The following is a 27469-nucleotide window of genomic DNA, read 5'->3' on the forward strand; positions in this document are numbered from 1 at the left end:
CGCGACCCACCTGGGCTGCACAGACCCCGCCCAGAGCCGGAACCCTCCGCGCAGCCAATCCGCTGCGCCGGCCCGCAGTCACGTGCCGCAGCCGGCTGAGGGCAGGGCAGAGCAGAGCAAGGCCCTGGGGAGTGCGCGGAACGCGCGGCGCGGGGCAGGGGCGGCGGGGGCGGTTTCCCGGGGGCACCGCGCGGCTCAGGGCCCGGACCGGGATGGCGTGCGGGCCGGTGCGCTGGGCGGCGGCGCTGGTGGCCCGCGGACTGCGCGCGCCCTCTCGGCGCTTCCGGCCGCTGCCGCCCGCCCGGGCCCTCGGCTGCAGCCGCGCTGCGCCGAGCTGGAGCCGCTCGGGCGCCGGCGGGGACCTGGGCGGGGACGACGCCGAGGAGGAGCTGGAGACGCAGCTGGAGCCCGTACCGCTGCCGCTTGCCGGCGCGCAGCGCATGTTCATCGTGCAGCCCAGGGCCGGCGACCTGAAGCAGCGCCGCGCAGGTGGGGCCCGCCCCACGGCCGTCGTTGTGTGGGCTGTTGGGGCGCCTTTCACAGCCCCGGGGCTGCGGCAGGGCGAGCAAGGCGCTTCGTTGCTGCACCCCGGGGGGCGCTGGGGGCCCCGCACGCGGCGCTGGCCTTGCCAGAGGTCCTGGCTTTGTCTGATCAGAGAAAATCCCCAATTTCCGGATTAAAAAAAGGAACCTGAAATGCAGAGTTTTTCGTCATCAAAATTGTATATATATATATAGAGAGAGAGAGTGTGAGTGCACTATCTATCTACATCAATATATAGATTTAAATAGATGTATATCTGTGTATTATTGGTGCTTCATTTTGATTAGAGAAAATCCACATTTTTCTGTGATCAAAACTATGTATATCTATCTATATCTAGGGAGAGTAATCTATATATAGAGCTGTGTATAGATCCACACTTTTCCCTGATCATAATGAAGCACCAGTAATACACAGATCTAGATAGGCATATATATATGCCTGTCTCGGAGAAAACCAGGATCCCTGGTTATTACTCAATGAATCAAGTCTGGTGCATGACAGTTGCCACCTTCCAGCAGACTGGAGCCTCTCATGTATCAGTGTCCCTGCACTTCAAAATGGCAGCGGGTGCTTTATCTAAACCTCTGGGAGTATGGGGTGGGGGGAGGGGCACTTTAAATAGAGTGGCTCTGAGAGCTGCTCTAATTAAAGCACTGCTACAACAAGGATTGGGCCCCTCGCAGCTTCCCCGCTATCTGTCCTGAGGACTGGCATGTGTCAGGGGCCACCCTCTCCTGACTTAGCCCCTACTGCATCAGTGGGATGTTACATTTGTTGTAGTTTGTTAAAGTAAGAACGTGCTGTGAGCATTTGCAGATTGAGGGTTAATGCCATTTCTTGCCTGTGCAACTCTGATGCCCCTAGAGGCCTGGTGAGTAAGGGTATGGCTAGGAGCCAGGACACCTGGGCTCTAGTCCTGCTCAGGTTGAGGAGGGGGACTGGGAGAGGTGCATCCTGGGATGCTGGAGGACTGCATATTGCTTAGTTTATCTCCAGAGAGCATGGAAAAATATCTGAAATTACCCTAACACAAGCTAGGCAGCATGGCCCAAAGTTAACTCACCTGAAGTGGCATGAGTTAAAAAGCTTTTAGACATGGATGCTCATGTTTGAAGTGCCCTTAATATGATCTGAGTGTAACATGTAACTTCCCCCTGAGATATTGTTCAAAAAAGCATGTTCATAATGACTCTTAGGCCCTTATCTTGTAAACTGTGCACATGATCAGCTGTACTCAGGGCTTATCTTTGCTGCAGTGTTGGATTGAACTAACACCTCTAAACAGTCTAGCCCAAAGAGAAGTGGTCGCACCACAAAACTAAGTTCCTGTTACACAGAGCCTAGCAACACAAAGTAGTTGAATTCATGTTACTTGAAAGTTAGCAATACTCAAATCTCAACCCACATATTCTGATGATCCAACTAGCTTGAAGTTAAAGTAACACTTCACTCTATCCAGCAATCAGACTGAGCTAACAGTGCAGTGATGACAGTCCTTGCTGAATTCATTCATTCATTCAGTGAGATTTGATGTTCATGTAACCCTCATAGCTAGGTAACAGACCTCTCAATCTCCCACCTGTTTAGGGTGATAAGAACTTTCTTTGGGTGAACCTGCTTCAAATCCAAATTTCTGTAGAAGAGTAACAGAAAGTATTAAGATCATACAGAATGGGTATTTTGCACCTTTCCCTGCTTCTCTGTGAATGAAAGTGGTGACATTTGTAGTAAGTACCGTAACTGCTGTCAGATTTTCAGATACCATCCTTGTGTTGCCTCTCTATCAGTTTTAAAAAACAGCCATTGCAGCCAATTTGGCGAGCAAAGTGTGTTGTTCAGTGTAATTTTAAGCTCCAAGTTTAAGTTGTGGAACTTCCCCCACTGTCTACACCCCGATTGATCTCCTATCTAGGAATTTTGTCCTCATAATCCGTCTAAAACATTGTCCCAATTTGTCAGTGTTGTGGCCACAACAAATGTTGCAAACTACTGTGTCATGTGATTGAGGGGGCATGCATGAAACAGATTTGGTGATTTTTTCAACCATTTCCATGCCACAGTCTCATGTTCTCCCTTGAGGATTAAAAAAAAGGGAAAATGGTCATGACCCATACTTACAACCTGCTAAATATTTCAAACTTATTCTCCCATCCAAAAAAATCCCAATTACCTTGCATTTATAAAGAACATGAACATTTGAGCAAAAGTCAAAGTATTTAAACAAACATTTTTCCAGAAAAATAAAATGTTTTTAAACAGCAAACACATCTCTTGCATTTAGGGAAAAATGGATGCTAATTTTTTTTTATGCAAGTCTCATTGTATGTCCTTATTTAGAAAATATTAACCTCAGTTGTATGATCTGATTTGCCAGGATCATCACTATGACTATATAAGGTCCCATTAAAATTAATGAGATCTGCAAGGGGCAAAAGACTTCCCAAATGAATCAACACAGCACTGATGCCCTGTTTGCTGTGTTTTTAGTAAAGCAAGAATGAACTTGGCTACCTTGTGATACTGCTGTTGTGGATGAACCATCATAATTGATATCAGTAATAATGTGCCCAACTCTAGAAATTCTTTAAATACTTCTTCTAAGCATTGAAGAGCTATTCAGGTGTTGTTTTGCTGTCACTCTAAAATGGAGAGCGGGTGGTGACAGTTCCATCATCTGCCTGTGTAGGTCTTTTAGGATACCTATAAACATGCTTGGTGGGGAGGGGGGCATTTTAATTAGAGAGGCTCCTGAAAATGGCAGTAGGGGCACTTTAACTAGAGTTCAGTGAATGAGCTTTAGTTAAAGCACCAACACTACCATTTTGAAGCACAGGGACACTAACTACACAAGATGCTGCAGCACACTAGAGCGTTCTGATTAGAAAGCTCCAGCAGACTCAATGATTAATCAAGACCATGTCAGGGCACATGTTACATGTCAGAACACATGTAAATAAGTGCCTTTAGGTTCCAGGTACAGTGTTGATACAATATGCAACATAATTTCCTTATTGGTGACAGAATTAAGGGCTTTTATGCCAGTGTAACTTATATCAGCTCTCCAAATGGAATAAGCAGGGAGTTGGCAGCCTCCCGTCTGCAGAGCCATTGAATTCAGTCTGCAGAACAGGCTAGGGGGCTTTGCCTCTGCCACACCATGACTAGGCAGTGGGAAGAAGCTGTGGACAGGTCCTAGCACCAGCCTGCCTTTGACCCAAACTGGGTCATTCAGGCCTGCAAACAGAAAACACTGCTGACCCCTAAAATAAGCTATACTGGCAAAAAGGACCTTTTTTGATAATAAAACTACATCTGAACTAGGACTTTACAGTATAACTGTGTTGGTTGGGGAATGCTTTTTTCCTTCACTCTCTTAACTAACTATTCCAGTAGAAATTAAGTGTAGACCAGACTTGCATACTTGCTTGTGTACTTACTGAAATGTGAGAAATTTGTGTGCAAAGGGGGGCTGTGTACTATAACCTTTTCTTTTTTTCCCCCCATGTGACAGCTGAATTACAAGTAGCAGAAGCTGTTGCTCTTGTAAATACCCTCCATAACTGGACAGTGGTGGATAAAATAATTCTTCCTACAAAAAATCTTGACCAGAAGCTTATTTTTGGCAAAGGAAATTTTCAAATTTTGACAGGTAAGAAAACCAAGGTTGTCTTAAAACCATGTGTGAAACAGAGTACGGAAGCAACTTTAGCTAGACTGTATGAAGATCATTGCCAATGCTGGAGAGGACTATGGGTATAGACAAAGATACATTTAGAGCAACGTCAAATAAAGAACACAGTAATTGTTAGGTTTTAACTTCTGTGCATGAGTGATGACAGGGAGCTAAATCGCCTCAGCTTTGCCCCTGGATGAAGCAGTGGTAAAGCTTAAGCAGTTTTGTTTCACATGTATCACTACAGGCTCATGCACACCCACTGGTAACATCCACTGATACCATTTACAGCTGCTGCCCAGTGCCAAGGAGCTCCCAATGTATATTTGTCCATACCCTAAAACTTTACCCCGTGGCCTGTTTATAGACGGGCTCCTTAGACACTTATTAAAAACATGTCAAATGAATCAGAGGATAGAAATAACCACTTCTCTGATAAAATGTGCCATACGCATTGTTTTGAAGTAAAATTAAGTAACCAACTTATGTACTGACAGTAATTTGTATTATTTTTTGACCCAGATCAGTAGTAATTAATATTTAGTGATTGTCCAATGAGCTGTATGAAGTAAGTTAATTTTTCAGTGTAGTTTGAAATTTTCACATGACATAAACAAGCATCCCAGTTAAGCATGCTTGCTGACAATTGTCGTGCATAATCCTATTTCTAGGCCCATTAAATACATAGGTTTATCATATTTTCTTGCATGCCACATACCCCCAAATAAGACATGCACCTTTTATTCTGTTTTCTGACTTGTAAAACACATTTTTACAGAGTTATGGTAGACTCTGTCATAGAGGAAGTCTTCCTGGAACCATGGAGCATCCAGGAAGTGTGGTATCCCGGGAGACAGTTCGAGTGAGACAACAGAAGCTTGCCTGTGTGGCAGAAAAGTAGCAAAGTGAGGGTCCAGATCTTTGAAAGGGCAGTAGCAAGACTGTTGCTACTTTACTATAAATACTTCTTTATATGACTTCCTGTAAATAATGTGTTACTGTCACATCACAAGCCTTATCAAGATACTGCAGACTTCATGCAGCAGAACACTTGCCCTAAGCCAGCTAAGTTGTTGCTTTGAGCACAAGGTACAGTGCTCAGCCAATACATAGTGCAAATACCTTAGTGGCTGTGAGAAGTTTAATACTAGATTCTGCTTGCTGGAGTTAAGAGATCAGCAACAGCCATCTTGGCAGCCATTACAACATACCGTTTCTCTTCTTCTATTCCAGCAAAGAAAAAATTCGGCTTCCTCACTCAAGACATGCCTCCCAATTTTGGAGGGCTTGTTTTTCAGAAAAAGGGGCATACGTGTGTGAATAAATACAGAATTCTTCTACCCTTTCAGCTAGTTCCTCTAGAATTTGCTTAAAGAAAATTGTCAGTATAGTCCTTGAAAGCATGCACTGCTGCCAGTGAGGTATCTGGTCCAGGAACAAAGAATGTAGTTTTCTTTTGCTTAGTCTAGTGTTCCAGGAGCATTACACTTGCCTTTAAAAATATATGTAAAGTATCATTAAAATAGTCTGTTTGCATGCGTTTGATATTGACCATTCCAAATTACACCATGCAATTCTCTATTTTAGAAAAGATTAAAAGGTTACCCCAAGCAACAGCTGTCTTCTTGAATTTAGAAAGAATATCTACAGTGACAAAGGTAGGTAAAATAATATTTAAATGTGTTCGTTAGTTTCCAGAGACTGAATATGGAATGTAGTGATGCAGATGCCAAATTATGACTCAAAAGCTATACATAATGGCATTCAAAGTCAATTGGACCAAATTTACCCTACACCCGTTGACTGACTTTATTGGATATTATGTCCTTTTCCTCCATGGTTGAATTTCACTTGTCAGCTATCTGATAATCATTTAATCTAGGTTCTGCCACCAACTCTGTTAAATAAAATCCAAAATAAATCTGTAAAATTAATCCGATCTTTACATATATTTGAATTTGTATGTGCTTCTGTTTTTACACTTAAAATGCAAATGTTTTAAAGTAGCAATATTTAACTACTTCACAGTTAGGGTGGCTAGGATCTGGAACCGACTTCCGAGGGAAGTGGTGCTGGCTCCTACCCGGGGGGTCTTTAAGAAGAGGCTTGATGCCTACCTGACTAGAGTCATTTGAGCCCAGTTTTTCTCCTGCCCAGGCAAGGGCTCAGACTTGAAGATCTACAAGGTCCCTTCGGACCCTACTTCTATGATTCTATGATACTATAGTCTATATTTAAAACACCCTATGCCTGTGTTACTAATGAACCCTTAGATTATTAAAACCCAACAAATTTAAAATTTGAATCTATTGTTCACTTTTTGGCTGTACTTTTATTGTTTGTACTCTATTTAGAACACTCAAAACTATGGGTTCTTGAACCTCTTATGTATTACAGGGATAAGTACTTTTAGAAATGCCTAGATAGACATCCAGATGTTCACATTTTCCAAGTCTTTCACAGCAACCCAGCCTGAGATATCTGTATTCCAGATGTGTGAAGAGAATGCTATTCTTTTACAAACAGGTTTTATATAGATTTTCAAAGATATGGATGGAGCTGGTAAACAAATTTCGAATTCCATTTTTTAACAAAATGTGGCGACAGCATCTCAGCATTTTTTCACATTTTCCAGTATTTCCCTATTTATGAATGTTTTCTGTTGATTGTAGGATTTGTAACTACTTCTTGGATATATTTTAACCCAGCCCTGAATCGTCAAAGTACTTAAGCATGTCTAATAACTTAAAGTACATGAGTAGCTCCACTAATTTCAGTGGGATTCCTTTCCTGTTAAACTGTCGTCCTGAACTGGGTCTATTATCCTTTTGAATTCATGTAACCAGCCTATGTAAAACTCTAATGAAATAAGTTTTTTACTCAGTTCTGGGGTTTTCTTTTCTGTCTTTATAAGATCCCTTCCCCATTCCCACAAAAGCCTATTCTTTCTCCCAAGAGATAGATGATTTCCTCAATGCGTTTTTCAGTGACATGAGCTGCCCTAAAAGCTTGATTCAGAATTCATGGAAGGCAACATTGGGCTTTGGATCAAAAGTCTACGAACAGAGTCTTTGCATCTGAACTTCACTTTCAATTGGGATTTCACTTCTTACATGCTCTGGGTCTTAACTAGCCAACTGAACAAGAGCCTGAGGTCCTCTGAACCTAGGGCTTCATTGGCTACAGATACCGTTTAATATCATCAAACTGGTGCTTGCAGATTAACTGATAGACATTGTAAAAAACCTTCAGGTTATCTTATCTTACATTTTTAAAGAAAGAACTGGAAGATGCCTGGGGCGTCAACGTTTTTGACAGATACACAGTTGTCCTTCATATTTTTCGTTGCAATGCTCGGACTAAGGAAGCAAAACTTCAGATAGCATTGGCTGAAATCCCACTTCTCAGGTACCTCAAGCTGCATAAATCAGGCATTAATTTTCTGATATATTAGTAAAGGCTTTTCTTCACAATAAGTACAATGGTAATGCTCTTCTTTAAAGAAAAATGCTAAGGTTGTTTATTGTATAATATGCTTTTATGCATTTTGTACCATGACAACTTAGAACACATTAGAATACAGCTTTATTTTAAGCTTTTTACTGTTGACCAGCAAAAACAGAAGGTGTTCATTAGCTGTTCTTACCACATACATTTCTAATGAGAACAATTAATTCATCCCCCATCAAAGTAACCTACCAAGGACATCAACAGCAATTTTATTGATTGGACAATATATGGCACATCTTTTAACAGACAGTCAAGGATAATAAACCAGTATCAAATATTGGTTGGTTTAATGAAGTAGGATTTAGCCAGGAAGGATGCAAGACATTTATTCTCTGCATTGTTTTATTTTTATATATTTTGTTTTGTATCTTGCAATTTATACACATGATGGAAGTCAGCAGGAGTTACATATGTACATGACTTGCCCCTTAAATTTCAACTAAGTCCACTTTTCTACTATTGTTATTTGCTAACAATGGGGTTTTTTGGTTAAGAGCCATGGTTGAGAGGTAGGACATCTGGATTCTACTGCCAACAATTAGCTTGGGGCAAGTTGCTTATTTACTCTGTGCCCCAATTTCCCCATCTGTAATATTTAGGCTTTACAGCATACCCATGTTTGCAAAGTGATTTTAATATTCCTTTAATTAAAGGTTAACTGTACTAATATAAAGGGTATTCTTATTCCACTGCCAGATCAAATTTGAAAAATGAGGTATCTCACTTAGACCAGCAAAGAGGTGGATCAAGATACATCATGGGTTCAGGTAAAGTATAAGTGCTTATGTGAATTAGAGGATGTCTATAATCTATAACCTTTAGAAACTTGTGTTTGTCGTGGAAAAAGAAACTGAGCCAGGAACCTCACAATAAGCAAATCTGAGACTCCTGGTAAGGTTTTCTGAAATAATTAAAGTTTATAGCCCTACTAAAGTCCCAGTTTATACTAAACAATCAAGTTGCCATGTGCCAAGACTGAGTTATTTTTAATTAATATTTTAAAGCACATGAGGGAATGGTAGCTGCCCTTCAAGGGAATAAGCAGCCCAAATGATTGTTGGTTGTTACGATTTTAACAGTCAACTGTAACTTTATCTTGTTTCTGTCTTAGTTGAGCAACTGAATCCATGTATTCTTAGGAAAGCTTCAAATCCATATTATTAACTGTCATTGCCCAAGTAGTTCTACAGCACAATTTATTTGCTTCATTTCTGTTTTGGTTGCTCAACGACTTACTGATTTGTATTTTTCAGGTGAGACGTTCTTGGAGACTCAGACTCGTCTCTTGAGAGAGAGAGAATTAAAAATTAGGAATGCCTTGGAGAATTTAAGAAGAAAAAGATCTATACTCAGAGCTCAGCGTCAAAGGCGTGAGTTCCCAGTGATCTCAGTAATGGGCTACACAAATTGTGGTAAGAAGAAATTCTTGAAATTATTACAGAAAAGTAATTTACATTTGTAATATTAATTAGAATCTTTTCAGCATGGTATGGGCTTTATAGTTTATTCAACTTCATTGTTTAATGAGTATTAGCGACAAAATTGTTAAAAAGGCGAGTAACACTTGCTGTTTGTTTGTTAGACCTTTTGCACTGTTACAGCCATGTTTTGCTCTGGATAAATTCCTAGCTTCTAGTACTGGCAATTGGTGGTCTGCAAACACTGCTAAAGGATGTTAGGTTTCTCGACACATGTTCTTATCACTGGTCAAAAGAGAAAGAGAAGTTATACATTTTGAACCCCTGAGCAGGAAAATAGCCTTGTGATTGGTGCACAGAACTTCATGTCTGGAGGGTTGAATTCTGCTCCTGGCAATACCCTGGAAATGTGTGAAATAGGTACTTCCCTACAGGGCTGCTGTAGGATTTGATTAATGTATAGTGTTTTGAGAGTTGGAAACAGAAGGTGCAGAGCAGTGGCTTCTCTTCATAGAATGTTTGTGCTCTACTTTCCAAGTACAAAGGAGACTTTATCAACTTTAACTTGTTTCTTGAGATAGTATCCTTGAGTATTTCCAGAGTAAATTATTTTCAGGCCCTTGTATTTCTGTCCCTCTTCAACATCTTCATAATGTTAAACAGATACTCTATTTTACCACTTTGGTAACACAAAAGCCAGTATGTTTCTCTAACCAGTTAAAGTCTAAGACTAATGCAGAGTTATAATTTAGGAAAAGATACCTACTTTGATTATACAAAATCATGCTTCACACATGAATGAAATATCTTAAACTAAAATACATGCCTGGCCATGTCTGCAAACCCTATGAAAATTCATTTTAGAAATATTACCGGAGAAAGAGTTCTTTATTACAGACTCCACAGCATAAGAGCTGTAAAGCACATATATTTTGTGCTCCTAAATACTGTGAGGTTAACTGAGCTTGAGATTTGAATTCTGTCTACGCTGTGTCAAAGCAGGATTCTTAATGCTGCCACACCAGTGTCTCAAGGGACGTAGGACCATTCCTGCTGTACTCATCAGTGTCCATGCCAATGCAGTCCTTGGCCTGTCAGTTAAAACTACCACCATGAATGCCAAATACACTATTGCATCTCATTCCAAATCACAAAAACAGACTCGGTTTTAACTTTATAATTTTATGTAGACCAGCAGTTGGTAATGACTAATAGTCACTGCCAATATCTTCTTGGCTTAAGATAGTGATCTAAAGGTAATGTATCACATTACTCAAACACTTGAACTCAGTATTTTACTCTTATTTGGAGCAGACTGTTACAACTATTAATTTTATTCTCATTTCTGTTAGGGAAAACCACGTTGATCAAGGCATTGACTGGAGATGCGGGACTGCAACCTCAGGATCAGCTGTTTGCCACTCTTGATATTACAGCTCATACTGGCTACCTACCCTCACACCTAGCAGTTATTTATGTTGACACTATTGGGTTTCTCTCTGATCTGCCTCATGACCTCATTGGGTCCTTTTCAGCCACTTTAGAAGAGGTGGCTCACTCAGTAAGTAACTGATTGTAAAACCTATCATTGCTTCAACAGTTGTGTTTCTAATCATCGTTACTCCTGCAGGATGGGGTAAGTTAACTGGTACTCTATTCAGAATAGAGCAGTAGTGCTCAACCTGTATGGTCTACGCGAGGCCAGCCCAACCCCACACACAGGCCACTTCATCTGGCCAATGAGACTGGTCTGTAACACTGAAAACTTGGATACTTCATTAATAACTGTATTATGTATTTATATTTTCTAGGATTTAATACTTCATGTGAGGGATGTTAGCCACCCTGAAACTGTCCAACAGAAAGCAAGCGTTTTGTGTGTTCTGAAGAATCTTAATCTCCCAAGCCATTTACTGGATTCAGTTATAGAAGTTCATAACAAAGTGGATTTGATAGAACGGTAAGAGGAAAAGTACATTTCTGATACTTACTGCCCTTTCATCTTTCCTAGTGTTAATGTAGCACATGTCATTGTGCAGATGTTTGCAGGCAAGCTAGTTTTCAAGGCCCGAGGTGATCTTCTAGACTCCTTTTGGTATGCTATTTGATAATAGTTCCTCAATTTTTTCTGTATACAAACATGATCTTAAGACAGACTTCTCTTTAGAAATAAAACAAGATTAGAATTCATTATGATCAGCAGGTAATATGGCAATATGGTAAGAGGCCAGAATCTCAGATACACTTAGATACTGTGTATGGAACTTACCCAGCCTCCTTTTACCTTTAATAGTCATGACCTACATCTTCCAAATTCCTGCTTTTCAATTAAGTTACCTTCATGCACCACATCTTTTGCTGATAGTAGTTATCTTCCAGGTATGAGCCTGCTGAACCAAATGCTATAGCTATTTCTGCTCTTCATGGGTATGGATTAGAAGATCTTAAGGAGGAAATTGAGAGGACAGTTTTGAAAGCAACAGGGAAGAAGATTCTGACAATTAAGGTCAATTTAACAGGACCTCAACTAAGGTAAACAATTGTGCCTGGCATATTAAGAAATTTTGAAAGACATGCAAGTATTAGGTAAGAAACTTAGCCTTGTACTGTCCAAGAAGCCTGGTAATTACTGATTTGGATTTCAGTCAGTGATAAGAATTGTAGACAGGGGTGGAAGCTCTAGTTCAGTGGTTCTCAACTTTTTTGTACCAGGTCCCACTTATAAACATCAATGGCCAGTCTCAATCCAGAGCCCCTTACTCCTGACAGGCTGCTCCCACCCCCAGGACCAAGTCCCTCAGTGTGTGGGGCAGGGGATGGGTGTGTCGGGCAGGAGGAGAGGTGTGTGGGGCATGGAGGGCCCCAAGCAGCCTAGAATTCCGACAGCCTGAAACGAAAAAGCCATGGTTTCCCACATTTTTCTCCTTTAAAGAGCCATTTTTAAAGTTTGTTTGTGACCCTTTCATATATTCTTGTGTCCCACTTCTGGACACATGGGTTGAGAAACACTGCTCTAGCTCATCTCACAGACCAGATAGTAAGTGACTCCATTAGAAGTCTCAATTGTATTTCTAAAAAGCTACTCTTTTGTTCTAAAGCATGTAAGATATGATCAATGTTTAATTTTTACTGTGTATGTCCATAAAAAGAACTTATTCAAAAGACTGACCCCTGGAACTAGAGCCAGATCTGAATCTGCCACAAAACAATCCATCTTGAGAGATTTTTATGAAATATTGCTCCTCTCCTCAGAACAGAGAATAGCTTGTTGGGAGAACAAGGTGTTTTCCCTTTGTTAGGCTTGTTTCCTTCAAAGTGTGAAATTATCTAAATTTAAAACATATAGTCTATTGTTGGTGTTCATGTTTTTGGAAATGCTGAATACTTACACAAGAGGCTAATTTTATCTTTACAGTTGGCTGTATAAAGAAGCAACAGTTCAGGAAGTGGATGTTATGCCTGATGATGGAACAGCCAGTGTAAAAGTGATAATAAGTGAATCTGTTCTAGGCAGATTCAGAAAACATTTCCCACAATAATAATATCCTACAGATTACTACAGCATTGCTGTTTGGAAAAAAAAAAGAATCATGCATCATTAAAAGTATTTGCAATGAATCTAATAAACTGCGTGCTCAGATATAATAAAAATTGTGTCATCTGATCTTCAGTTTTTGGAACATGACACTCATCTGGATCTGCAACTATGTAAAATGCTGATATTAATTAAGAAATGCCTGTGCTTAAAAATATTAAAACAAACTTCCAGCCTCTTTCTGTTGCAAACACACAATGAACGGCACCAGTGTTAGTTTTAAAATATAAAGCATTTATCACTGCACATTAGAACTGCACAGAACACCTGCTTTAAACTCTGGGCCTTGACAGTCTGTGGACTATTGAATTCAATAAAAGCAAGTTGCCAAGTTTTTTAAATCACAATCTAGCTTTAATAAAACAGTTTTAGGAATAAATATTACTGCTGCACTTGACACTTATTTCACTGTTAAAAAATGTAAACCATTAAAAAAAATGAAGGGAGAAACAAAGGCTTGCCTGTGTTATGACTAAATTGGGCACTTCCAGTTTCTTTAAGCATTTTGCTTACTGCAGGATAATTACTACACAGGTTTTAATTTACTTAGTTATTATAGCAGAAAGTAAGAATCACAGCGCCTTTGGATCTGGTCTGCAGAGCCATGGCTTCTGTGTTATTGAGCAGCAGCAGCCTCCTTATGCTGCACCTCAGTCAAGCACTTTAGGCTCCAGTGGAGGGGGAAGAAGCAGTGCAGCAGCCAGGTTTAGAGACCCCACTGCCTCTGACCCATGCTAGCTTGTTCTGGCCCCCTAGCTGAAAAACATTGCTGACCCCTAATCTACAGTGTAAGCAGGAACTAGATTTTTTTTTAACTGCCATTTATAAGCCTCTGAGAAGCTGCTGACAAGGAACAGAAACCTATTCTTGAATACTGTATATATTGTATTACAGAAACTATTCATGGTAAGTGAAATTAAATCTTTATTGCTTATGAACTGATGTCTTGCTATAGCCTGTGCTGTTGATTGAACGCAGCTGTAAAAGTCAATTGTAATAATTGCAACTGATAAGTTGCAACCATATTACACAGTAACACTTTCCAAGTACCATGGATAAGGAGCACCAAAGCTTAAATTGTAAATTATTTGGACTATGAAAAGTAACACTACAGAGAACAGCAAGGCAAATAATGGAATTCATTTCATATACAGAAATGAATAAAGGTTTTATTAGGTAAGGCAATATAAAACAGGTTAATGCTATGCAGAAATACATTGTGTGCAAGTGCAGTACAGAATGTATGCAAGTAAATCACTGAAAAGTGCTGGTGCACTTTCACAAAACTAAGAAAATATATCACTGCGGTACACAGATGACTAACAGAGAGAGGACTAGGATAGAAAAAATATTAACAGACTAGCAGAATTGTTTTTAAATGCATTTCTACTGACACACTATCTTGGACGAGGTAGCCTTTCATGTCTGGAAAAAAAAACGTCCCAGTAGAGTTTGGTGCAAGTAACGTTTCTGCAGCATTGTCCCAACACTCCACCACACACTGGAACTCAGCATTGGTGTATAAAGTGCATCTAAAAAGAGTTAAGTATACTGATAGAACTACACAGGGAAGCCTGCTGACTCTTCCTGGCTCCAGCCAGTGATATCTGTCCTTCACATTCACAGTCACTTGTATTGCAGATAATTTATCCTAGAAACTACAATAAAAATATAATTAATCTTAATATTCACAGAAAAAAGTGTAAAAGTAAATGGCATAGATAACCCATACTTTTCAATAAGTAGGTTCAGATTAAAGAGTCTGAATGAACTAATTGGATGGATACAAGGGGATAAATCTGTTTTCAGTTTACACAGGCTAAACACAAAAAAAAAAGGCTCCACAATGAAGGTAGTGGAGATATATAGCAATGTAAATGAGAAGAGAATTTATTCCCCAATGTGTTATTCAACTGAAGTGCCAAAACTTTTGCCATTACTAAGAAAAATCTTTATATTTTACTTTAAACTTGTACAATGGCCCATCAGCAAAAGAAGACACTTCAGGTTAAAAGGCTAAAGTTTCTACTAAGGTTCTAGTTGTGATACCTGGAATTCACCTGCAGAGCTGGCACAGCTCTAAAATGAGAGCAATATCGAGCCTCTGGAACATTATATATTACTTTTGGTTCCAGCAGACACTGTTGATGAATAATGTAATAATCACCTTACCAGGTTGTAAGAAAGATGCTAGAAGGATCGGTTCAGTACCCAGCATTGTCATTTATTCTCCTGATACCAAATTCCAATGTGATTTTGGAAGAAATCACACGAAGATTCTTAACCAGTTTTAGTGAAGTTACAGGCATGATAACAATGTCTTAGCCTGTCAAATTTATTTTTAAAATCTAATTTGTGTATTCAAAGTTTATATTAAATACTTTTTTTCACATTTCCTTCAATCTGAATGATGAAAACACTATTTGGTTTCCCTTTCCAGTGCCAAGTACAAAGCTGTTGATGTTGCAAATACATGCAAGCAAAAATGTCTGAGCAAACATTTAAATCCATATTAAAAATCCTTAAAAGAAAAAGTGTATGTTGAGTTGTATCTTTCTGGTAAGACATAAGTGTAGACAAAATGATTACTCAGCCTTTAAGGTTAAAGAGTTGAGAAAAACGAGAGATCCTTTGAGCCAATATTGGGACTGTGGCAGTGTCCTGATGAGTTAAGTTTTTTGTTGAGTTCTATCACATTTTTGACAAAATCACCATCTCCTATGAAATCTGCAGCAATAATGTTAGTACAGTCCTTCGTTGTTCCTGGACACTGTTGCTTTACCCAGATATTCAGGCATGGAAGGCTTCGGAGAGTCATCGTCTTCAAAGATAAAAATGGATGCGACAGAATGTACCATAAATCTGCAGTAAGGTTTATCCCTGCAACAAAGAATTTTCCTGAAACAAAAAAACAGTCTCCATTAGATTGGTGTCTGTCATTGCTCACTATCAAATGAGTGCTATGACTAGTTTTGTTGTTTAAAATGATTAACACAAAATCTTAACTCCAGAAAATTTCTGTAGTTTGCCAATAGCTGCAGTAATCTCAATAGAGCAGCTTGCCTTAGAGGTGTGTCATATTAGGCAGATACGGGGCTACTGAAACCACTTAGCTTAGGCCCCTATCTTTGTATGTATTCACTTAGGTTACTTGTCCTGAGAGGGGAGTGTTCATTCCTGGCTAGATACTACATCAATATGACATTCAGGAAGATTCAGAAAGAAATCTGGTTACAGGTAATCAGCTGATGTCTCCATAATAACAGTTGCCTTAATGGCTAAAGGCTAGCAAACACTGGCTTCACCGAAGAGTTATTCATAACTATTGATTGTACAAAATTGGCTGAGGGGGCCGCACCCAGAGAGGTGGTGGACGGGTCATTTTTGACCTGGAGGGAGGTGGGCAGTGGGGTCCCCCAGGGCCCTCACTGTTCAATTTCTTTATTAGTGACTTGGATGATGGGGTGAAGAACAGCCTGTTTAAATTTGCAGACAACACCAATATTTGGGGTGAGGTGGGCATGCTAGAAGGGAAAGCCAGATTACAGCAGGACCTGGACATTTTAAAGGGGTGGGCAAATGGAAATAGGATGGGATTTGATACTGACAAGTGTAGGGTAGGAACTAGCAGCATACCTATAGGCTGGGGAACTCCCTTCTCGAAAGCATGGTGACAGAAAGAGATCTTGGAGGCATTATTGACTCCAAGATGAACATGGGCCGACAATGTGAGAACGCGGTCACTAGGGCTAACAGTACCTTGTCATGCATCCGCAGATATATCACAAGCAGGGCCAAGGAGGTGATCCTCCCCCTATGCGGCACTGGTCAGGCTGCAGCTGGAGTACTGCGTCCAGTTCTGGGCACTGCACTTCAAGAGGGATGTGGACAACATGGAGAGGGTCCAGGGACAACAGAGCAGGCCCTATGAGGAGAGGCTACAGGACCTTAACCTGTTCAGCCTTCTCAAGAGAAGGCTGAGAGGGGACCTGGTGGCCACCTATAAACTTTCTGGGGGGGTGGGGACCAGCGGGGTTTGGGAGAGACTTTGTTCCCCCTGAGCACCTCCCAGCGTAACAAGGAATAACGGCCATAAGTTGACAGAGAGTAGATTCAGGCTAGATATCAGGAGGCGCTACTTCAGTCAGGGCAGCTAGGATCTGGAATCAACTTCCAAGGGAAGTGGTCCTGGCTCCTACCCTGGGGATCTTTAAGAGGAGGCTTGATGCCTACCTGGCTGGGGTCATTTGAGCCCAGTTTTCTCTCCTGCCCAGGGCAGGGGGTCGGATTAGAAGATCTACAAGGTCCCGTCGGACCCTACATCTATGAATCGATGAAAATGGCCTATTGTTTCTCCTAGGCTGTATCATTGCAGAGTTCCCCGGATCTGAAGAAGGGCCCAAAGCTTGTCTAATATCTCTACCAACTATGTAGCTAGCCCAATAAAAAAATATGACCAAATATAGCTTTTCACACATGCACCATCGCAGAAGTATCAGCTATTTGCAGATCATCACAGCTACAGCACTACAACCTTACTCTTCTAGAGCTCCACAACAGGTGAAATCCATACTAATGCGTGTGGGAGTTGAGGCATATAATCTGAGTTAATTGTTCTTTAATGGTTAACTACCTCTAATACGGAGGCAACGTCCATGAAAAAGGACATATGTACAAAGTAGACTGCTGCTGTGGGAGGCAAGTTGAACCTTTTAAATCTGAGTTAGTTTTTTAAATTTTATCCTAAGGGAATGAAGATGAGGGAGTACAGAAATCAGCAGGGAAAAAGGATCAGGTACAAAGTGCTCTTGCCCCGTCATTCCCTTGACAGTGGTTTGGCTTCCCCTTAATTTGTTCATGACCAGATCCTAACATAGCACAGAGCTGCAGAGGTGGTAGCTGCACCTGTGATACATCATTATAGAAGGCCACACTGCAAAGTTTTCACTAGGTTTTCCTTTTCATATCTTAATAAACTATTTAGGCCCCAGAACCGTTTGTTTTAGCAGTGTCCCAGATAGAGGCTTCTGTTGCTGGTTATAACTGGTTTGCATGCATGTGTGCATCTCTCTGTATCCTGCTTGATAAAATGTTAGATCTACTCAAACGCTCATAGGTTTTATTTTAGCTTCTGAGCTCAAAGAGCAGCCCCTTCAGCATGGAGAAAAGAGACCTATGGTTTTACAGTATATGCTGGTCACAATTTCAGTTCCCCTCTCTCCATGACATTTGGACCTTTATCTTGCTGGGATCCTTTGACCCCAGCTGACTTCCTGCCCCTGAGGCAGGGGCTGGACTCAATGATCTCCCAAGGTCCCTTCCAGTCTTCATGTCTATGAAATCTATGAAGGATGTGTGGTTAAGCTGGAAACACTGTCTGCACATATAGGACCAAACTTACAAAGTGAAGCCAACATCTGATGGGAAGTTGGTGATGGGAGACCTGGTTCTAGGACAAACAGTTTATTTTTTATAAAAGAAGTTACGTCAATTCACCTTTAGCAGCAGTCACAAGGTTATTTTCCCTGTCTTAGTTCCCTTCACAGATTTCAAGCTAATGTCACCATTTTATGCAAATGGATGATACTTCATTCGCTTTTGTGGTTATAAGTTGTGCAGAAGAGGAATAGACAGCTAATATATATTTGGAGATACCATGAGTGAAGAAGTTTGTACTGATGGGCATAATATAGGGATGACATGTCCTACATTGGGAATAAACAGTTTGGAATTTCTACTAAATCCTTGTTCCCTTGTTCTACTAATTCCTTGTTTCTTAAATAAAATGTGAGTTATACCTGGACGTCCCATCTTTTTCATATTTTCCAAGTACTGGATAAGAGCTTTGGTTGTAGACTTATTTCCCCACCAGTAGGGAACTGCAGGCCACAGTTCACAGTGTTTCGTTAATTCAGATACCTCATCGTATGAAATGATCACCTGGTATCCTTTGCCCCACATATTCTGGAGTGTTGGAACCACCTGGAAGAAATGAGGCAGTGAGATCTGTGTGGCTACATCCCAGGTAATGCTTCTGAAATTCAGTTGCTAAGCCATGAACTGTCTCTTAAATTAAATAGAAACAAGAATGGTTCAAATGACTTTACTAAACCTGCAGCCCAAGAGAGAACTGGATGAATCCTAGATATTTCAATGAAGAGAGGTCTGAGTGCTGGTAAGTTTTGACTAGAGAGAGAAAGAGAAAGAGGTAGGGGCCTGGATCAAAATATTTGACCAGTTTGATCTGAATAGAAAGTTCAAAAGAATTTCAGTTTCACACAAGTACTCCATGAATGAAAGCAAGTGTCAAAAGGTGTCATGAAATGAAACCCATGTCCCCCCTTCACCTTTAAGTATTTGGTGCCACGACATGATCACTACCTAATGATCTCCTATCTGTGTTAAAAGGAGATGGATGTTGTTCTCAATCAAATTCCTAACTGACTCACAGAACAAATAGTACCACTACCCTCACTACAACCTTAACACTAACCTCCAAGAAGAGACCCAGGATTGAACTGGCAATTCTCTTGCTGCCACCCTTAGAAAGAGTCTTAATAGGTGGAAGCGGAGATACAGTAGGAGAATGATATAGGGAGATGATAACTGTTGGGGCTCATGCTTCACCAGATCTATGGATAAAACAAGCCATCAATCTGAAACCTTTCAAAAGCCAAACATTTCTGAAAATAGAGTGAAGACGACTGGGAAAAAAAATAACTCACAAAGGCACACAGGAGCACAGTTGCTTATTTTGCAAAGCGAACAGAAATGGAAACCAAAACCTCTCACAGTAGATTTCAAACTGTATCAACCCCCAATAAATAACAACTACAGAAATACCTGGGGCAGTTAAAGAAATTTCACCTTTTAATCCGATGTAATATTGTTACAAAATGATTCCTTGCTATACAGCTGGGGAAAGTTCCAAAAGCAGCAATGCTCATCCCTGTGAAGTGCTCCATACTTGATCCCACAGTTACATATTGCAGTTTTAGAACACTGCTCTTAGAAAACAGCAGGCTCGATCCAAAAAAAGGATGTAGATACCAGAAGGGGCAGAGGTAGAATTTCAGCACCTAAATTTGAGACTGTGATCCAGGAAACTGCCTCTCAGCTGGAGATACCTAAATTCATTGGGCATTTTACTTTTTAACTATGGAGTTCCCCCAGCACATCAACTATCACTTTTGTGCATGCCCAGATCTGCCCTAATTTCAACAAGACTTTAGTGTTTAAGTCATGTCTAAGCCTGATCATGATTCAGAAACTAGGTGTGTTCTGTATAAGGGAGACAAATCCCCTGAGGGGATCAACGCAACAGAGCAAGTCTAACACTCAGTGCCAGGCTCAGAGATCCTATGAAACGTAGAGCCCCTTAAGGCCTTTCTGTGGACATTTTGGGGTCAGGGGTTCTAATCCTAACTTCTTTCTTTAGCTCATTGTAACCTAGGGCAAGCCACTTCTTTCCATATCTCTACAAGTGAATACAAAAAAAAGCCTTCCCTAACTCTTGGGGGATACAAGAGGATTAGCCAGTCACTGTTTGCAGAGTGCTATGAATATGTCAAGAATTATTAACAAAAATAGGCATGAAACCCTGGTACAGAATACCTGACCCAGTCAAATGGAATCCATAGATACCATGACTAAAGGAGACAAGTCGTTATGCTCTCTTATTTAACGTTCCCCTCCTTGGCATAGAGATTGGTTTGAAATCGCCTGACCACGTCTTTCATTGCATTAGATCAATGGTAGGCAACCCCTGGCATGGGTGCCAGTGTGGCACTGGAAGGCATTTTGCTTGGCATGCTTGCTTCTGGGTGGATGGGCTACACAGCAACAACAAGGATTTGACCCCTTTTGGCTCCCTCACCATCCGCCCCGGCACACCAACATCTTACCAGTTGAAGTTGCAGGTGTTCTTGGCATTCTGCCCAAAAATGTTGCTGACCCCTGCATTAGATCATCGCTACTCAGCAGTCTGCTTCTCCGATGGCTAAAAATTCTCTCTCTGCACTAATCATTCCTATGGGCCAAACATCATCCTATCCCATTGCCTTTTCTAATACTAGTTTTGTTAGCCCAAGAGCTTCATGCCAAAGAGCCCTTTGGGGAAACAATAAAACAATGCCACTCAGCTATTCTTCAGGTCTTCAGTTATTCTACTGAGCCCTGAATATTCAGGATCATCTAATTTCCCCAATAATTGTTCTATTTTAACCTTGCTCTTTGAAATGGTAATGTTGAATGGTTAGTGCTGCACCTGGTAGCTTCAAAGCCTTAATTCAAAGAGTAAACAGGGTCATCATTATCTTGTAGCCTTCATCTCTCAGGAGAACTCCCTCTGTTCCTGCATAACATTCTTTGAAATGCTAATTGTTTAACTACTGAAAGCTCCTGCACCTTGCAGCTGTAAAAAGAAAAGAAAAGAGGGGAAAGGGGTGCCAGTGGGTAGGTGCCACCTGGGGCCCCCCCCAAGCTGCCCAGAGACCGCTTGGCGTGCTGGTAGCTCACCCTCCGCCACTGGAGAGGCAGGTAAAGATTGGGCCCCAACCCTCATGTACATGCCACGGGGCTTTAGTTCAGTTTCATTCTCCCTAAATTGAAGCAGTTTTTTTAAAAACCCACCATTTCAATTTAGGGTGAATTAAACCCCTGTGGCGTGTACAAGCAGCCTATATGTCCAAAGTGGCATGCCTAAATCCAAACTGTAGATATCAAAGCCTCCAATCAGCTGCCATCCAGCCCTGTGTGCATCTAGGGTCCCTAGAAGCTAGGTCTACAAAAGAACTCGGGTAACTTGCTGTTTAATAGAATTCACAACCCAGCGTTCAGCCTCAAGTCTGAAAATGGTACCCATTTCTTAAAATGGTACTGATACCCACAGCAAGCTGATGGCATATGCTATCCACTGTAAAGTACTCCATGCTGCAAGACTGTAGTTATTCCTGAACCTTCCTCAGGAGTTAGGGGTATAGGCCAGCCCTTTCATCAAAAACCAGGACTAGAGAATGAAGCAATGTTTTTTATCCTTTTACCTTGTAGTTCAAGTGTTAGGGCACTCACAAAGGATACAGGAGACAGGTTCAATTTCTTCCTCTGCATGAGGCAGAGAGATTCAATTCCCTCCTCTGCCTGGGAGCCTACATCTCCTACTGCCCAGGTGAATGGCCTCTACACAGCCTACTGAAGTAGTAGTGGTGTTTCAGTTCCTACTGAAGAACCCGTTTTACTTTGCATCCCCATCTCCGACTAGAAGAGCTCTGCTAAGCCACTTTGGACTTCTGTTAAGAGACCATCTCATCCTACCAAGTACCTTGTCTTCCCCTTACTAATTAAGCAGGCTTATTCAGACAGGAAACCACATCACTGCTGCTTAATCGCTTGATGCAAGCACCAACCCAACCTCAAAAGATCTCCTAGAACTGAATGGCAAGGGACAGGTGCAACCCTCAAAAGCAGCATTTCTCAACCTGTGGGTCACAACCCAAAAGTGGGTTGCAAGAATATATAAAAGGGTTGCAAACAAACTTTAAAAATGTATCAACAAACTTTAAACATGGATTCTCCTTTAAAGGAGAAAAATGTGGGAAACCGGGGCTTCTCCCTTGCAGGCTGGCAGAACTCCAGCATGCAAGGGGTTGTTTGGGGGCCCCGCTGCACCACACACTGGGGGGCTGGGGGCAGCGGGTCGGGAGTGAGGGGCACTGGGTCAGGACTGGCCATCAATGTTTCCAAATGGGTCCTGGTACAAAAACATTGAGAACCACTGCTGTAAAGAGCCAAACCACCTTGTGACAGCACCTATTTGATGATTCTCTAAATGTTTTATTCTTTTTTAGGTTGCTGTTATAACAGGGCATGTTTGTTTTTGCCTAGAGAAAATAATGGGCAACTTAAAGCAAGATGACATTATAAACAGAAAAAAATGCTATGAAGTATTATATTATTAAAAAAAAATGTCACCTGCACTTACGTCTCTGGGACACAGCTTACAATGGAAAATCCGTTTTATACAGGAGACAAGATGACAATGATGGTTCCTGCTCAGTCCATCAAAATTCCTGCAGGCTAAGATAACAACCTCCCAAGGATGGCTCTGCAACCACTCTGAAATCTCCCACAGAGTATCCTACAAAAGTCACAACAATTTAGAAAAGCCTGTCTGATGCTAAGAAAAAGTTAAATAAAATCCTAATTTATGAGAGGCCAGACCCTCGGCTGGCAAGAATCAGTTTAACTCATCAAAAAGATCCAGTAAGAGCAATCTTTCTTGGAAGTTTTATAGTGGCTGGAAACCCACCCTTAGGAGAATTTGCTTTTCAAAGAAGCGGTGGATGTGAACCAGTGTAACTTGTGGTGTTGCATTTTTATAGTGCTTTTCATCTGAGGAGCTTAACAAGCATTATAAGTGCAGGAAAGAATGAAGATCAGTCACTAGGTCAGAGATAGAAACCAGAACTCCTGGCTCCCATGGTTTTGCTCTGATCAGGTCAGGACCTACTGGTTGCACATATGCACGCTGTGGTCATAGGAAACTCACAGGCTAACCAGGCCTATGTGTGCCAGTTGATAGGAATGTGCCAATAAACAGGAGATATTTTAAGATTCAAAAGACTGAGTCACTGTCTTTCCAATAAACATGTCTTCCTTTAAAAACTGTTGTTGCCTTTTAAGCAACAACACTTTTTATATCACTTCCTTTCTCAAAGAGGTCCCTTGATATCTGTGTCAACATCTCAGTGGCCAATGGCAAGATATCAGATCACAACCACAACCAGCAAACATCAACTATGTGTTCACAGAAAACCAAAGAAAAGAATTCCAGTTCACAGTTAAAAAATTACTTTGGGGCTTCATGGAGGTTAAACCCCAGTTGCAACTGTCAAAATTTATTTCAGGTCCAACAACCAAACTGACAAAATACTTTGTTACTTTAACTTGAAACCCCCAAAAACTGAAACAAAGACTAACTGGGTGCATCTATACAGTACAAGGTTCTTTGGGCATGTCCTTAGACCAACAGGGCTACAACCTACACCCCTCTATACAGTACCTGCACTTTACTGTGGAGTTGACTATTTGGCTCTGCACTTAATTGTCACCGTCTACGTATGCGTCCATATTAGCATGCAGGATATTAATTAACTCTGCTGTAGGATAGTACTGTCCAGGACAAGTACTTTCCTATGGCAGAATAATTTACACTGCCACAATACCCATGTAAAAAGGTGACTGGGGCTGGCTGGGGCATGAGGGTGCTGCAGTGCAAGGACTACCTGCCAGCTAGCCCTCCACTGTAGCACCCTTGTGCCTCAGCCAGCCCCTCTGCTGCTCAAGGTCACCACCCAGAGCTGACTCCTGGGCTCAACAAGCTGCAGTCATGGGCACACACCTAAACACTGTGCCTGGGAGAAATAAACACACCAGAGTTTATTTCTTCTCCCTAATTGCACATGTAGATGCACCCACTTGGTCTGACATGGTCAGTGTTCCCAGATCAAGGTTGATCTTATTTAGAAAACCAGCTTGTTCTTATAAAAAAAAAAAAAGAATTAAACAAGTACCACTTCATAGACATTCCAGAGTGAAGAACAGTACCTCTACAGACACGCTGGTGTATATCATGTGTACAAAGTACAAATCCATAGAAGGGTCATGAGATTTATGAGCAATCCTCAAATCCAAATATCTAATCCCAGCATTCAGTTGTTCTGTCAGATTTTGTACCTGAATTTTAAAATACAACAAATAGGTCCTAAACATTTGCACGTATTCTTTTATTGACTATAGGAAATCTAAAGAAGGCTGTGAAATTACCCAGTCTTAGGTTTTATGTTTTAAGGATTACAAGAGACTTATTGGTGCACACCGGACACAACACTAATCCAACTACACTACTTCTGGTTTGGTAGAGTAGGCTTGGTTCCATAGGGCTGTGTTGGGATGGCACAGACGTATCCAAACCTTCCCCATGCACCATATGAGGAGCCCATAACTTTTATTCAGGGTTCTAGCTTCCACTTTGAGGACCATTAATCCACAGCTGAAGCTCTCCTACATAGTTGCAAGAGTAATAATGACAAAGTGCTATCATATCAACAATGTGCACAGTTTAGTAATTAATATTGTCTCACTCTAAAGTAAAATAATGCTAGGCATTACTGGTATTAACAGTAGTTACTTTAAAAGACAAATATGTTTTTCGTTAATAGTCACCCTTTAACTATTAGGTTTGCTTATGAATTCCCTACCCCTAAAAGGGATGTCACATCCAGCAAAAATATCCCTCACAAACATAAATTTGACATGGACAGCATGTTTGTCTTATTGCTTTATGTATGGTAGGGCTGTCCAACTGGCAACTACAAGCTCCTACCACCTTTACCTCCTCAACTTCCCAATGCTTCTCCCCACAAAACTGGGCAGCACTTCCCCTGACCATCACCACCTCTCTTCATTGCCCGTTCCCGCTGCTGTGGTAGTCATTGCCTCCCCCACACAGTACCCAAGGCCTCTGGACTCCTCCTCCCTCCCCCACCTTTCACTTCCTATCTCCGGCCCATGGCCTGATGGCCACCCACGATCCATGGCACACGTTTGTAATTTGGTCAAAAATGTTGTACATCTATCCTACTAGGAGTCACACAGAGGATGGGTATGTTCAGTGTTGTGTAGCAAACTACAGACAGAACAACAAATTCAAATCTGAGGATGGTAACAAATTGCTTACCTGTGTTGTGGACCACTTCATAATAATAGGACGTACAATGCAGGGAGCACATTTATCTACAAACTTCAGCAGTTTTGATTCATTTTCACTTACAGGTGAAACTTTATCCAAGCAGTAACTCATCGTGTCATGACTTCCTGCACAATTAAAATAAATGTGAAGTAAGTTTCAGTTGTGTATTAACCCTTCAAAGGCCACAACACAGCATTGCATCACACATACACACACACATAACTTATCACCTCACTGCTGAAACAACTGCATGTCTTGAACTACATGAGTCTTCGCTAAAAAAAACCAAACATATTTTTACATCAAGACAGCCAATTTGCTATTACTGTCTCAGTGTAAACTCCTAAGAGAAAAGGTGCAGTGGCTTTTATTTCACTATAGCTACCCAAGATCAACTATGCTTGCCAGTTACATTAACTAGCTAGAAGATAAAAAGTGACAACCCTTGTTTCCCCTGGGAATTTTAGATTGCAATAATTACCAGGACATGATACCTTTCTGTAGTGACCATGCAGACAAAATTTGGATCTGGATATTAACTTTGGATCTGGATATTAACTTGTCCAAGGTTCAGAGGTGTTCAGCTTCAGAATTTATCATTTCAGCCCTATCCCCACAGCACAGGAAAATATGAGAACTATAAGGGTGAAATTCAGTCTTCTGCAGAAGGCCTATACACCACTAAAATCCTACTTACACATGATGTTTACCCTAAAAAGTCACAGAAACACTAACCTTTACACTATACCCTATTAAATGGACACATATTACAAATTACAGTTCCTTCACAACATATAATGTCTTTGCTAGAAATTATTTTTTTAACATTCTTCTAATTCTGCAAAGTATCAGCTAGATGAAATCATGACCCAGTGCTGATATACTGGAAAATTAACAAACTATCTGTAAGGAGGGAAGAAATCTTCAAGACAAGGTTTTCTTGCACATCCTTTACTAAGTAAATCTCTATATTGACGCTAAGAACCATCTCCTTGAAAACCTACAGGCCAGTCCCAACGAAGTCAAGGCAGTACTAGGGTAAAAAGGATAGCATATATTTTGAAATAACAGATACTTCATCTTTAGAAGTACTAAGCACCATGCTCATGTATTCAGTCAATTGTAGCCTCTTTTCACTAGTTATATTTTATTTCTCTGTTTTTTGTTTGCTTTATTGCACAAGCAGAGGACAAAAATCTATTGAGGGATTCACAGAAGTTTAGAGCTGGAAGGGACTTAGTGAGATCATCAGGGCCAGCCCCCCTGCTCTGGGCAGGAAAGACTGCTGGGGTCAAATAACCCCAGCAAGGTGTGCGTCCAGTCTCCTTTTGAAGACACAAGCCCCGCCTTCCTCTGTCTCCAGTAACTCATTTGTGTGGCTGTACCCTAAGAATGACCCAAGCAAAATCTATGCTTTGCACAGGCCTACTGGGCACCATTTTGCATCCCATCCAGCAACCTTCCTTGGGCCATGGGGTGCGGTGGAGGCAGCATGTAGGGGAACAAACCAACAGATAGTCATACACCTTATACTTAGAGATTTCCACTGACAGTATTTCCCTCTCTCTCATAGTTCTCATCCTTAATCTGCTTCTGACTCTCACTTTAGATGGGATTTAAGAATATTCTCTTGAATTAGGGTCAAATTCAGTAGCTCATCCCTCACTGCTCCTCTACTGAAGTCCATGTTCAGGGCAGGATTTAGGGTGAGAAACTATGGCCTAGAAATTTTAAATAATTTCATATTTTTATTCATGGCAGCTCTTGTGGCAAATTCTGTTTTTCTTGCAGGAAAAAAATAGCCTCTCCTAAATCATTGCTGATTCTGTTTTCAGTTGTGGAAGATAACATTTAGGAAGCAAGGGGAGGGAGAGGACCAGTAATCTCTCACGGCCAAGAAAATCAGGAACAGCAGCTCAGAAAGATCTAGAGCTCATACATCCATTTTTATACTTTGCTTCCCCCTTGTCTAAAAGGCA

The 27469-nt window shown here is 41.0% G+C and overlaps 3 protein-coding genes across 4 annotated transcripts in view; 1 reads left to right on the forward strand and 2 right to left on the reverse strand.

Moving 5' to 3' along the window:
* The window catches only part of LOC149874607 (cohesin subunit SA-2-like), a 99473-nt gene extending 99330 nt beyond the window's left edge, over positions 1-143 (reverse strand). The window contains exon 1 of the mRNA XM_090064469.1: positions 11-143. The gene's annotated coding sequence lies outside the window, so the exon portion shown is untranslated. The remainder of the gene's footprint in view (positions 1-10) is intronic.
* Positions 144-212: 69 nt separating this feature from the next.
* On the forward strand, positions 213-12817 carry GTPBP6 (GTP binding protein 6). Its single transcript, XM_090064566.1, has 10 exons — positions 213-489; positions 4058-4195; positions 5807-5877; positions 7497-7627; positions 8426-8496; positions 8983-9141; positions 10500-10708; positions 10959-11107; positions 11527-11679; positions 12563-12817. The coding sequence occupies exons 1-10, from the start codon at positions 213-215 to the stop codon at positions 12684-12686; spliced, it is 1482 nt and encodes a 493-aa protein (XP_089920692.1). The 3' UTR covers positions 12687-12817.
* Positions 12818-12962: 145 nt separating this feature from the next.
* PLCXD1 (phosphatidylinositol specific phospholipase C X domain containing 1) overlaps positions 12963-27469 on the reverse strand; it is a 30996-nt gene continuing 16489 nt past the window's right edge. The window contains exons 3-7 of one of the 2 annotated variants that reach the window (XM_090064577.1): positions 25479-25615; positions 24347-24475; positions 22722-22877; positions 18541-18724; positions 12963-15640 (exon numbers count right to left, since the gene is read on the reverse strand). In XM_090064577.1, the coding sequence (XP_089920703.1) occupies positions 15345-15640; positions 18541-18724; positions 22722-22877; positions 24347-24475; positions 25479-25615 (902 nt within the window). In that variant the 3' untranslated portion in view covers positions 12963-15344. The remainder of the gene's footprint in view (positions 15641-18540; positions 18725-22721; positions 22878-24346; positions 24476-25478; positions 25616-27469) is intronic. The other variant, XM_090064587.1, reaches the window with a different exon arrangement.

Source organism: Crocodylus siamensis, chromosome 1, assembly GCF_052110815.1.
Source record: "Crocodylus siamensis isolate JL-2025a chromosome 1, ASM5211081v1, whole genome shotgun sequence".
NCBI lineage: Eukaryota > Metazoa > Chordata > Crocodylia > Crocodylidae > Crocodylus > Crocodylus siamensis.

Coding starts and splice junctions, on each gene's coding strand:
- GTPBP6 (XM_090064566.1), top strand. CDS start 213: ATGGCGTGCGGGCCGGTGCGCTGGGCGGCGGCGCTGGTGGCCCGCGGA. Junction 5,878..7,496: donor GAATATCTACAGTGACAAAG/GTAGGTAAAATA, acceptor ACATTTTTAAAG/AAAGAACTGGAAGATGCCTG. Junction 7,628..8,425: donor GCTGAAATCCCACTTCTCAG/GTACCTCAAGCT, acceptor TTCCACTGCCAG/ATCAAATTTGAAAAATGAGG.